The sequence below is a fragment of the Nicotiana tomentosiformis genome, chromosome 11 (assembly GCF_000390325.3).
Source record: "Nicotiana tomentosiformis chromosome 11, ASM39032v3, whole genome shotgun sequence".
Classification (NCBI taxonomy): Eukaryota; Viridiplantae; Streptophyta; class Magnoliopsida; order Solanales; family Solanaceae; genus Nicotiana; species Nicotiana tomentosiformis.
In genome coordinates, this window is record NC_090822.1 from 8579887 (window position 1) to 8593663 (window position 13777).

Genomic DNA, 13777 nt, shown 5'->3' on the forward strand with positions numbered 1-13777 from the left:
TGCTTCGTTCTCGCTTATGGCATCAACGTCTATCTTCCACATAGCATAGTCCCAAAGGAGGGCACCATATCTTTCACGGAGTAAATTGGTATCAAATGTTGTTTGTGGAACCAAACCAAAAGTGCTCAGAAACTCTGCGTATGCCGCGACATGCAACCCACAATCCCTGAAAATGTAGATTGAAACAATTAAAAATAATTCATATTATTAGATTTATAAATGATACAAGCAAGAGGATTGAATACATACATGCTCCCAGATTTGTTGAGGTAGATTTGAAATGAAAACAACATCAAAGGGATTAGTTTGTGCCTTGTCACTGTATGGTGAGTCATGAGACCAATCTATGCCTTGCTTATCTCTGTAAAAATCACTGATCGATAGATACAGAGGTACAAGCTTAGCAAGCTTATCTATCTCAGAAGCCACATAGGCATCATGACCTGCTGATCTGTATGAGTCATACACTTTGATAAAACTGCCAATATTCAATGAAGTTTGTCCTTCAAGTTGATTGGTATCAATGCATTGTCAACAGTATGCCACAGTACATTAGCTAGCAATCTGTAGCTCCTTATGTACTCACATACCACATCCTCTTCTTTAGCTACATTTGCATTACTATCTGTATCAGCATACATGTCGAAGATTTCAGCGATTCTTGTCTTGAATATACAATCAACAGTTGTATACTTGAAGTTGTTTGTTTGGTTGTACTTGCCCTTCTTGACATAAATATGCTATATATAAAATTGAATACATAGCGTCAGTACGTTGAATGAAATCAAGGAAAACAAACTGAATATAGAAGTATCAACTGCTGAAAACAAATTGAATTTACATAATTCTGTTAGATACATACTGATACATAATTGGCATACTGAAAACAAACTGAAAACAAACCGAATATAAATTGGCATCACCTGTTAGATACATAATGCTATTGATAACGAAACATACTGCTATATATCAATCGTACAGTTAAGAAACTAATCAAGAATACATACTGCTTTTAAAAAATTGCTAGAGAAAATTGTGAAATAAATATAAATCTGAATACAGTTAAATACACAAGATACCCATAACTCATTGAATTGACCTCAGCAACAGATGTATATTAATAGCAACAGAGAACAAACAGAACTCATAGAAAACATCTATTTACATAGCACATCAACAATATAAATACAAATGCATACAAAATTCGTATGAGTTCTCAAATTGTGAAATATACAATTAGACAAACCAAACAGAAAAAAATGAATTAAACTAAATTTGGAAGGGGTATATCTTACATTATCATTCCATAATTTACCGTCAAATGAGAGAAGGTAAAATTAATTTTTTGAAGTGACTTGATCAACTCCAAAATCCAACAGTATATGCAGTGTTGACTTGTTCTTCTTGTAATGGTCTTCCAAAGCACTTCTACAAGGAATTGGAAAAAACATTATATCCACTTTCTAAATTATAAATACATATTAGACATATCGGGTAAAAAAACTTACTTTTGATCATGTTTAGCGAGAAGACCATCACGAACCCATTTCTCGTATTCCTGAATGACTAATGTAGGATGTGGCCCCGATATTAAATCATCTTCAAAGGGGTATTTTTGTCAAATATGGGAGTCAACTTTGCTGAGGTACTTATTGTTCATTGAAGTCATTAATAGAGACATTTAATTGTAGATATCATGGGAAAATAGATCATAACTTCATAATACATTATTTTTGTTTAATAATTTACTAACCGATGGAGTCGAAGTTTGACTCGTAAGGCGAAGAATACCACCGACTTGGACGCCGATTCCCATGAGAGGGTAATGGGGTTGAATCAACATTTTTTGCTGCATGATGTATCACAATTCTAGTTTCTGGAATTTGACTTGGAAGAAACTTGTCCGCCAACTCAAATTATGATACATGTACTTCTCTGGATATACCCTTGTGGCATATAGGTGGTATGCTACATGACACCTCAGATGTAGTATTCCCCTCCACTCTTACTTCACCACAAACAAGATTAATATCTGTATTCTGTTAATATATACATATGTACATGAGTGTATTATAAAAAGATTTCATATGTCATTCAGCAATACATAACTCATTCATGTTTTTGAATATATCTAAATACAAAATATTGTTTCTGAATGTGAAATACATCTAAATACTGTTTCTGACTTGAATATACAATCCAAGCTTAAATACATCTAAATACTATTTTAATACTTATGAATACGTCTACATACAATATGCAAAGATTAAAGTAATAAGTATAAATACAGTGCATTTAGAATACAAATAAATACATCTGCATACATGGTTCAATTAAAAGAATAGTGAAGGTTGTTATAGAAAATGCATTTTGAAAACCCTTAAAATAAATTTGAAACTGAAATGACATGTATATAAATGTATACTGTAGTATGTATGTTACAATATACATGAGTAAACTGAATAATAATAAAAGATGTTTTAAAATATGTATTTATATAATCATGAATACTTATGTATAACTGAAGTCACATGTATATACTTGTATTTTATAATGTATATGATGTTGTATAGATGATTAATCTGAATAATAGCAGAAACTAAATTACAATATATATTCTGAATATATTTATATAAAATCACTATGTGTTTGGCCTTTGGGATTATCTTGCAAGTTGGCATCAGATGACATTTGAATACCATCATCACGTCTCCCTGTGTTTTTCTTTCTTTGGTATACCATTTCCGTATGCTGATTGGCTTTAACCTGGTTAGAAAGCTTCTTAAAGTTTTCATTGATCAATGTTCTTAGAGACGTGAACTCGCCCATCACCTAATCAATACACAAATAATTAGAGAGGTGTTGGAAAAATATATGAATGTTAATTTCCAAACTGTAATGTTTAATATGTGCATACAAAACTCACATATTATTTGAATGAATTTAGATCATTTCTCAAAGAAGATACTTTATCTGTTTTAGAATCTGCTGGCTTCTTATCATGCAATACAGTTTCTTTGATTTTAGATATGCCAGCAGGAGGAATCTTGGATTGAGTCTCTGCATTTGAGGGATCTATAATTTGTTGTTTGCGCTTTTTATGGGGCGGTGATGAAGATGGACCAACACTTGCATCATGTTTCTTCTTAGGCTGAAGATGTGGTGTAGGACTAAAGTCATCCGAATCATCTACATACTTGTCTGAATGAGTAGGAGTAGGACTGTTCTCTACATCAATGCCTCCTGGAGGAATTTGAATAACAACAAGCTCTATATCGCTTGGTTGGATGTCATCGTAAACAATCTAAAAATCGAAATACACTCAAAGTGAACGACCTTTGTTGTATGGTTACAAAGTTATGCTCATTGAATTAAATATGTATCCGTATACTGTTTTCTGTATTATAATGTAAGCGTATTTGTTTAGCTATAAAAGTTTCTCATTGAGGGTAAAATTGAAAATTTAAGTTAAATTCTTTCTAAATTTAGAAATGGGTCATTCTTTTTGGAATTAATAAATTAGAGAGAGCAAGTTTTTAATTTCAGAAGATTATTGCTCTGATTATTACAAATCAAAGTCTGTTGTAATGACATATGAGGTGCCTGTGTATCCGCTGCCGGACCGAAATGAATGGAATATACCAGCACATATGTCAGCGCGATAAGCTGTTCAGTGAATTGCTGCCAAAGAAAAATCAACATTCATATAGCATATATGGGTAGGGAGGACATAATAAGCGTACTTGTAGAAATACTCCACGTAGGACTTAGTTCACATTCTGACTTGTATTAGTGCTATAACGACGTGTCATAGATTCCGGTGACATTTTGAAATAATACATATTGATTAGTTGGTATATTTGGATTTTTGCGTGAATACATTCTGTTTATAGTTAGTTGGTGTATTGGATTATTGCGTGAATACATTCTGCTGAATATAATTTAGTAAACTGCTGAATACATATTGCATTTATATTTTGAATAAATATGAATACATACAGGTGTAGTTAAATCTGAATACATAATTACAATATGCTGAATACATATCAATACAAAATGACTTACACAAACAATACAATCTGGAAACATTTGAATACTTATGAATACAAAATGCAGTACACATACAGTATAATATGAATATATTTGAATATATCTGAATACAAAGTGTATATCACATACAGTAGAATCTCTTGAATATATATCAATACATAATGCATATACAACCTGATATATTACTTTATATATAAATAGATGTATACATATCTATACAATCTGCTAAAGGACCATTTTTAGTAAACTGATGAATGTATATTGTATATATACATCTGTTGAATACATACGAATACAACCTATTGAATACATATGAATACTGCTGCACAAAATATTGAAACATCGACTGAATACTTGAAATTATCATATATAAACACTGTGGATACAATGAATAAAATGAAAACATGATTTTTTCTTAACTGAACACCATCTTTACCAAAACAATATTCAAAAAACAGTATTCACATTAAACTACCTTCCAAAACTACATTCACCTAAAACTACTCTAAAACTATCTTCACTTCACCGATGTATCCGAATCCGTGATTTGCCTAACAATCTTTGAGGGTGCTTCGTTCTCGCTTATGGCATCAGCGTCTATCTTCTGCATAGCATAGTCCCAAAGGAGGACACCATATCTTTCATGGAGTAAATTTGCATCAAATATTATTTGTGGAACCAAACCAAAAGTGCTCAGAAACTCTGCGTATGCCGCGACATGCAACCCACAATCCCTGAAAATGTAGATTGAAACAATTAAAAATAATTCATATTATTAGATTTATAAATGATACAAGCAAGAGGATTGAATACATACATGCTCCTAGATTTGTTGAGGTAGATTTGATATGAAACAAACATCAAAGGGATTAGTTTGTGCCTTGTCACTGTATGCTGATTCATGAGACCAATCTATGCCTTGCTTATCTCTGTAAAAATTACTGATCGATAGATATAGAGGTACAGGCTTAGCAAGCTTATCTATCTCAGAAGCCACATAGGCATCATGACCTGCTGATCTGTATGAGTCATACACTTTGATACAACTGCCAATATCTAATGAAGTTTGTCCTTCAAGTTGACTGGTATCAATACATTGTCAATAGTATGCCACGGTACATTAGCTAGCAATCTGTAGCCCCTTATGTACTCACATACCACATCATCTTCTTTAGCTACATTTGCAGTACTATCTGTATCAGCATACCTGTCGAAGATTTCAACGATTCTTGTCTTGAATATACAATCAACAGTTGTATACTTGAAGTTGTTTGTTTGGTTGTACTTGCCATTCTTTCTCAAGTAGTAAAATATGACATCAATACGCTATATATAAAATTGAATACATAGCATCAGTACATTGAATGAAATCAAGGAAAACAAACTGAATATAGAAACTGAATATAGAAGTATCAACTACTGAAAACAAATTGAATTTACATAATTCTGTTAGATACATACTGATACATAATTGGCATACTGAAAACAAACTGAAAACAAACCGAATATAAATTAGCATCACTTGTTAGATACATAATGCTGAATACATAGATGTATTTAATATTGAATACAGTTAAATACATTCTAATAACTAAATATATATTGATAACGAAACATACTGCTCTATATCAGTCGTACAGTTAAGAAACTAATCAAGAATACATACTACTTTTAACAAATTGCTAGAGAAAACTGTGAAATAAATATAAATCTGAATACAGTTAAATACACAAGATACCCATAACTCATTGAATTGACCCTAGCAGCAGATGTATATTAACAGCAACAGAGAACAAACAGAACTCATAGAAAATATCTGTTTACATAGCACATCAACAATATAAATACAAATGCATACAAAATTCGTATGAGTTCTCAAATTGTGAAATATACAATTAGACAAACCAAACAGAAAAAATGAATTAAACTGAATTTGGAAGGGGTATATCTTACATTATCATTCCATAGTTTACCGTCAAATGAGAGAAGGTAAAATTAATTTTTTGAAGTGACTTGATCAACTCCAAAATCCAACGGTATATGCAGTGTTGACTTGTTCTTCGTGTAATGGTCTTCTAAATCACTTCTACAAGGAATTGAAAAAAATATTATATCCACTTTCTAAATTATAAATACATATTAGACATATCGGGTAAAAAACTTACTTTTGATCATGTTTAGTGAGAAGACCATCACGAACCCATTTCTCGTATTCCTGAATGACTAATGTAGGATGTGGCCCCGATATTAAATCATCTTCAAAGGGGTATTTTTTGTCAAATATGGGAGTCAACTTTACTGATGTACCTATTGTTCATTGAAGTCATTAATAGAGACATTTAATTGTAGATATCATGGGAAAATAGATCATAACTTTATAATACATTATTTTTATTTAATAAATTACTAACCGGTGGAGTCGAAGTTTGACTCGTAAGGCGAAGAATACCACCGAATTGGACGCCGATTCCTATGAGAGGGTAATGGGGTTGAATCAACATTTTTTGCTGCATGATGTATCACAATTCTAGTTTCTGAAATTTGACTTGGAAGAAACTTGTCCGCCAACTCAAATTGTGATACATGTACTTCTCTGGATACACCCTCGTGGCATATAGGTGGTATGCTACATGGCACCTCAGATGTAGTATTCTCCTCCACTCTTACTTCACCACAAACAGGATTAATATCTGTATTTTGTTAATGTATACATATGTATATGAGTGTATTATAAAATAATTTTATATGTCATTCAGCAATACATAACTCATTCATGTTTTTGAATATATCTAAATACATCTAAATAAAAACATGTTAGGATGTGAAATTGTATATTGTTTCTGAATGTGAAATACATCTAAATACTGTTTCTGACTTGAATATACAATCCAAGCTTAAATACATCTAAATACTGTTTGAATACTTATGAATACATCTACATACAATATGCAAAGATTAAAGTAATAAGTATAAATACAGTGCATTTAGAATACAAATAAATACATATGCATACATGGTTCAATCAAAAGAATAGTGAAGGTTGTTATAGAAAATGCATTTTGAAAACCCTTAAAACAAATTTAAAACTGAAATGACATATATATAAATGTATCCTGTAGTATATATGTTACAATATACATGAGTAAACTGAATAATAATAAAAGATATTTTAAAATATGTATTTATATAATCCTGAATACTTATGTATAACTGAAGTCACATGTATATACTTGTATTTTATAATGTGTATGCTGTTGTATAGATGATTAATCTGAATAATAGCAGAAACTAAATTACAATATATATTCTGAATATATTTATATAAAATCACTCTGTGTTTGGCCTTTGGGATTATCTTGCAAGTTGGCATCAGATGACATTTGAATACCATCATCACGTCTCCCTGTGTTTTTCTTTCTCTGGTATACCATTTCCGTATGCTGATTGGCTTTAATCTGGTCAGAAAGCTTCTTAAAATTTTTATTGATTAATGTTCTTAAAGACCTGAACTCGTCCATCACCTAATCAATACACAAATAATTAGAGAGGTGTTGGAAAAATATATGAATGTTAATTTCCAAATTGTAATGTTTAATATGTGCATACAAAAGTCACATATTATTTGAATGAATTTAGATCATTGCTCAAAGAAGATACTTTATCTGTTTTAGAATCTGCTGGCTTCTTATCATGCAATACAGTTTCTTTGATTTCAGATATACCAGCAGGAGGAATCTTGGATTGAGTCTCTGCATTTGAGGGATCTATAATCTGCTGTTTGCGCTTTTTGTGGGGCGGTGATGAAGATGGACCAACACTTGCATCATGTTTCTTCTTAGGCTGAAGATGCGGTGTAGGACTAAAGTCATCCGAATCATCTGCATACTTGTCTGAATGAGTAGGAGTAGGACTGTTCTCTACATCAACGCCTCCTGGAGGAATCTGAATAACAGCAAGCTCTATATCGCTTGGTTGGATGTCATTGTAAACAATCTGAAAATTGAAATACACTCAAAGTGAACGACCTTTGTTGTATTATTACAAAGTTATGCTCATTGAATTAAATATGTATTTGTATACTGTTTTCTGTATTATAATGTATTCAAGTTAATTTGGAAAACAGGGAAATAAAATGTAGGTTGTATGCAACTGTATTTACTATTTATTTCTAACACTGTATTATGTATTACACATTATTTGACCTAATTTTGAAAAAGGGCCATTGATGTCTGATGCATTGAACTATATTTCAATGAAAATCTCAACAAATAATTTCACTAACAGAAATATATTCTTAAAAAAATAATATCAGCCACTTAACAAATAGTAAATTACCATATTTCCCTGGTCATTGAACATGCCGTTCATCAGATAAGCATAAGTTGGCTGGTTGACAGTGGATCTCCAATTAAGTATTGTGGGTAACTGGTTATCAACTTGCAGTGCAATTTTGGGGTCAACCTTTGAACAACACTCGTAAAACCATACTTGCATGGCGAGAGGCATCCTAGCTATCATATAGTACTTCTTCTGAGAATCCATCTTCTTGCTAATAGATTTAATAAGGTATTGGAATGCATCAATATCTCATGGATAATAAGAATATCTCCCACTCTCGATCAAGTCAAAATGTAGTCTTGGGATGGTTGTGCTATTTTTCTCGGATGAAAATATGAAAGTGTGTATGAAATACAACACAACTATCTTGATGGCATCCCCATCGTTGTCATGACCCCAATTCTTGTCATCAAAGCATGTCAACAAATCTTTCTTCTTGACATTCTTTGCACCACCAAAGTATGTCTCAATAATCCGGTTAGGCACCTTTGTGTTGAACTGAAAATCTTTAGGGTCACCAACACAATTGAGACCAGTGACAAGCACAAACTCCCTGATTGAGAAGGATAATGTTGTACCATTGACGTATATTGAAAATACATCGTCATGACTTTCTTCTAACTGCAGAACCATGAAGCACCTGAACAATTGATGTTGGACCTCACAACGCTTCATATCAAGGAAACTTCCAAAACAAGTAGTACCCAATATTTTGTAATGCTCTGGAGTAAGTTTTTCTTTGAGGTCGGAGACTATGTCTGTGTTATATATGAACTGATATGCGGTAATGAAATAGGCAGGTGTTTCACAAATAGTTTAATTTCCTGCATACAACAAGAATTACAAAAAGATTTCATATATCAACAGCAATACATAACTCATTAATTGTTTTGAATACATATAAATACAACTAAATACAATATGCAAAATACACTGGAGTAAGAAATGAGTGATGAAAATAGTTGTATATATATAAACACATTCACATACAACAATCAAAAGTCATTGTAATGAGTACAAAACAGTGAGGGCACCTTTGAAATACTTATGAATACATCTACATACAATATGCAAAGGTCACTGTAATAAGTACAAATATAGTGAATGAACTTTTGAATACATCTAAACACATCTAAATACAATATGCAAAAGACACTAGAATAAATAAGCACAAATCAGTGAAGCCAAATTTTGTATATATATAAATACATCTACATACACACATGCAAAAGTCATTGTAATAAGTATAAATCAGTGATGGAATTTTTGAAAAATTATGAATACATCTAAATACGATATGCAAAAGTCAGTGTAATAAGTATAAATACAGTGAATGCAATTTTGAATACTTATGAATACATCAACATACATATAAATCAAATCAACAAATAAGAAGAGGAAGCTATGTATCCGCTATTGCACACATATAAATACAATAACGTACAATAATAGAAACCCATTGGAGAAGGTAATACTCAATGTATGAGGACTCAAATACATATTGATATATCAACAATTACCTTTTCGTCCCGTGTATTCGAGCTATTTCTTGCATCGACCTTCTTTCCCTTGACATCTGAAACATCATCCATAGGTTTTTTTTTTTATCTTTTTCGCAACGGGAAGTGTTGATTCTTTCGAAGATTTCTCAACTTGGGCTTCTTTCAATGTGTCATTGCGTATTTTTGTTCTCCTTTCTGCAGCTGTATTTGCTGTTGAATACTGCAAATTCCAATTCCGCTTGAGTGATTTGCAAAGAGAAAGAGGGCCCATCGAAATTAAGTACTTTGGTGGGTATACCTCTGGTAACCCTCTTCTGGGATGTTGAATCAGCCATTGGAGAGAAAATTTCAAGTTTTCTGTTGAATACAATAACAATGGTTATTGTTTATAAAGAATTAGTAGAGATAAACAGAATAAACAAAATACAAGCGAAATTCTAACAAGTTAAATACTTACCACAATTATTTGTAGCAAAAAATAATGAAAGTTGAGAGAGACAATGCAGATGACGTGTATGAAATTAGCGTGGTGACTGAGAATGGGGAAGAGCTAGGCGATGTGGGTGAGAGAGATTTTCAGTTGCAAAATCGTGGTTTCTGGGAATGGGGGAAGAGAATGGCGTGTATGAAATTAGAAAGAGAACGTGGAGAGAGAAGTTTACATCAAATAAGGTAATTATGTGAGAGAAAAATCTGAAAAAGGAGAGAGGAAAATAATAAATAGCGTATATAAATGGCTTAAGGGTAGGGGGTAACCATAAATAGATATTTTTCTATAAACAATAAAAGGTAGCTATAGAATATAATTTTTTAAAATAGTATTTATTTAAAATAAATAAGGTGTTAACCTTTACTATAAGAGGTAAAAATTCCAAGATTAATGTAACGACCCGACTTGTCATTTTAAGAATTTACGTCCCGTTCAGTGACTTAAGATTTCGAGCAGCCTCGCAATATGTATTATGACCCGTGTGTGTGGCCGAGTTTGAATTACGGATGATTCGGAGTGATTTGAGACACTTAGTTCCTAAAGAGGGAGTTTAAGTCTTAGGATTTTGATTGTAGTTGAAACTGTATAAAGACGACTCCGAAATGGAGTTCCGTTAGCTCCGTATGATGATTTTGGACTTAGGAGCGTGTTCGGAAAATTATTTGGAGGTCCGTAGTGGAATTAAGCTTGAAATGGCGAAACTCAAAATTTTGAAAAGTTTGACCGGGGTGTTGACTTTTTGATATCGGGATCAGAATGCGATTTCGAGAGTTAAAACAGCTCCGTTATGTTATTTGGGACTTGCCTGCAAAATTTGACGTCATTCCGGGTTGGTTTGATAGGTTTCGGTACGAGTTTTAGAAGTTGGAAGTTTTTGAAGTTCATAAGTTCGATTTGTGGTGCGATTTGTATTTTCGGTATAATTTGATGTGATTTGAAACCTCGAGCGAGTCCGTGATATATTATGGGACCGGTTGGCATGATTGGACGGGGTCCCGAGAGGTTCAGGTGTATTTCGGGGTGGTTTCGGACCAAATTGGAGTTGTTTGGACTGCTGTTGTTGAAGTCTGGTTTCCTTTTTCGCGAACGCGAAGGGAGTCCCGCGTTCGCGAAGAGGAATTTGAGGGGCTGAGGATTTGTCCTTCGTGAACGAGAACGCGAAGAAGGAGCATGGCAAGCTTTCGTGAACGCAGCCTAGGCAACGCGAATGCGAAGAAGAAAGGAAGATAGGGGCCTAGGGTCGTTTGGCCTTCGCGAACGCGAAGCGTGGAACGCGAACGAGTTGGTCAGCTGGTTCACGCGAACGCGGCGAAGGATTCGTGAACGCGAAGAGGAAATGATGGGGCAGAAATAATTGGCCTTCGCGAACGCGACGAGGAGGTCGCGGACGCGATGAATGATTTGAGGCAGTTGGGTTTTGGCCTTCACGAACGCGAGGCAATGGTCGCGAACGCGAAGAAGGCCTATCTGGGCAGAATTAAAAGTCCCAAAAATGGGGGTTTGAGTTCATAACTCAAAATCAAAGTTGGAGCTCGGTAGAAGGCAATTTTTGGAGAGATTCTTGCGTGGGTGTTTGGGGTAAGTGATTCTTATCCAGTTTTGATTAATTTTCATGATTATGTCTTTGAATCCATCGTTTAATTCGAATTTAATGGAGGAAAGATTAAGATTTTTGTAAAATCTTCCAAAAGCGAAAATTTAAGATTTGGAAGTCGAGTTGTTATTGGAATTCGATAAAATTGGTATGGTTGAACTCGTATCGGAATAGGTGTTCGGATTTCATAAAAATTATGTCCGGTTCCGAGAGGCGAGTTCCGCGTTGACTTTTGTTGACTTTTGGAATAAATTTTTAAGTCAACGTATTATTATCCGAAATTGATTCCGATGAATTTTAATGAAGTTATACAATTAATTTGGATAGATTTGAACTGTCAGGAGGTCAATTCAAGCAAGAAAGCGATTTTGGAACATCGGCATAACTTCAAAGAGGTAAGTGTCTTGCTTAACCTCGAGTGGGGGAAATTTCCCTTAGGCATTGAGTCTTATGTGCAACTTGGGTAATTGAAAATCATGTACGCGAGGTGACGAGTACGTACTTGGTTTATATGTGCAAATTTTATTGAGTTAAAAGTCTTGAGCATATTGTGTAGTAAATTGGATAATTATTGGCATATGTTTAATCATCTACTTGTCGTGTCTAAACCCTTGTTATTGACTCTGTCGTTATATGACAATGTGATGCGATTGTTATTTGATTATTTATGAAATTTCATGAATTTGCTTGTTTGATAATTTTTGGAATTTAATTTCATTTTGAATTTTTTTCTCTGCAAATAATTAATTAAATGAGCTTAAAAAGAGGTGTTTATATAATTATTAAAAATTTGATCTTTTATGAAGACTTTGCTTTATGTTGAGTAATTTCTATCTCTATTGATTGTTTATGGGTGTTGTACATATTGTGTGGAGCATTTAGCTATTTGCTGTGAAATTAATTGACTTGGTTGTAGCTTTGAAATTTGGTTGTGGCTATTGGGAAAATTATGATATGAATTAATTTTTGTTATGTTGTTGTGATAATTTCTCATGTAAAATGTTGTGTTGTGTGAGTTGTTATTTTGGGGAGATAAGGGTGGCATTTCACCGTTGATATTATATGGTTATAAGGGTGGCATTTCACTGTTGTGTTTGTTGGCTATTGATATTGTCTGGGTGGAGCGATAAGGATGGCTAAAAGAGTGATAAGGGTGGCAATAGGAGCGATAAGGGTGGCTATTGATATTGTCTAGGCGGAGCGATAAAGGAGGCTATAGGAGCGATAAGGGTGGCAATAGGAGCGATAAGGGTGGCTATTGTCAGGGACGATATGTGATGACGTGGGGTTGTGGTGTTGACAATTTTCATGTGATGTGATTTTCTTGTATTTATTTTTATACCTTGTGCAACTTGTCTAGTTGTTAGTAAATTGATAATAATCTGATTTATGTTGAAATTGGGAGCCTGTGGCTATTGCCAGGCGGTTTATAAAATAAAATGTGGGCACGAGATGCCGTGAATTGTGATATGAGATGGGGATATTGACACGTGAATTGTCCGTGCAGTTATGATATAAAAATGTGGGCATGAGGTGCTGTGATGAAATGATAATGATATTTGGTACATGAATTGTCCGTGCAGTCGTGATATGAAATGAGGGTACGAGGTGCCGGGTAAATATGATGATTTAATTATGGGCATGAGGTGCCGTGGAAATATGAAAATGGGCTGAGACCCGTATTTACGAAAAATATGAAAATGGGCTGAGACCCGTATTTACGAAAAATATGAAAATGGACTGAGACCCGTATTTTTGATGATTTTGAAATGAGGTGTCACATGTTGATTTTTTTTTAATTGA

The 13777-nt window shown here is 33.5% G+C and overlaps 2 protein-coding genes across 2 annotated transcripts in view; both read right to left on the bottom strand.

The window, feature by feature from the left end:
* Positions 1-13777, bottom strand: part of LOC117273584 (UPF0057 membrane protein At4g30660-like) — a 148424-nt gene that overhangs the window by 48035 nt on the left and 86612 nt on the right. The window lies entirely within an intron of this gene.
* On the bottom strand, positions 7669-9205 carry LOC138901023 (uncharacterized). Its single transcript, XM_070188748.1, has 2 exons — positions 8386-9205; positions 7669-8043 (listed from the first exon to the last, which is right to left on the bottom strand). The coding sequence occupies exons 1-2, from the start codon at positions 8590-8592 to the stop codon at positions 7669-7671; spliced, it is 582 nt and encodes a 193-aa protein (XP_070044849.1). The 5' UTR covers positions 8593-9205.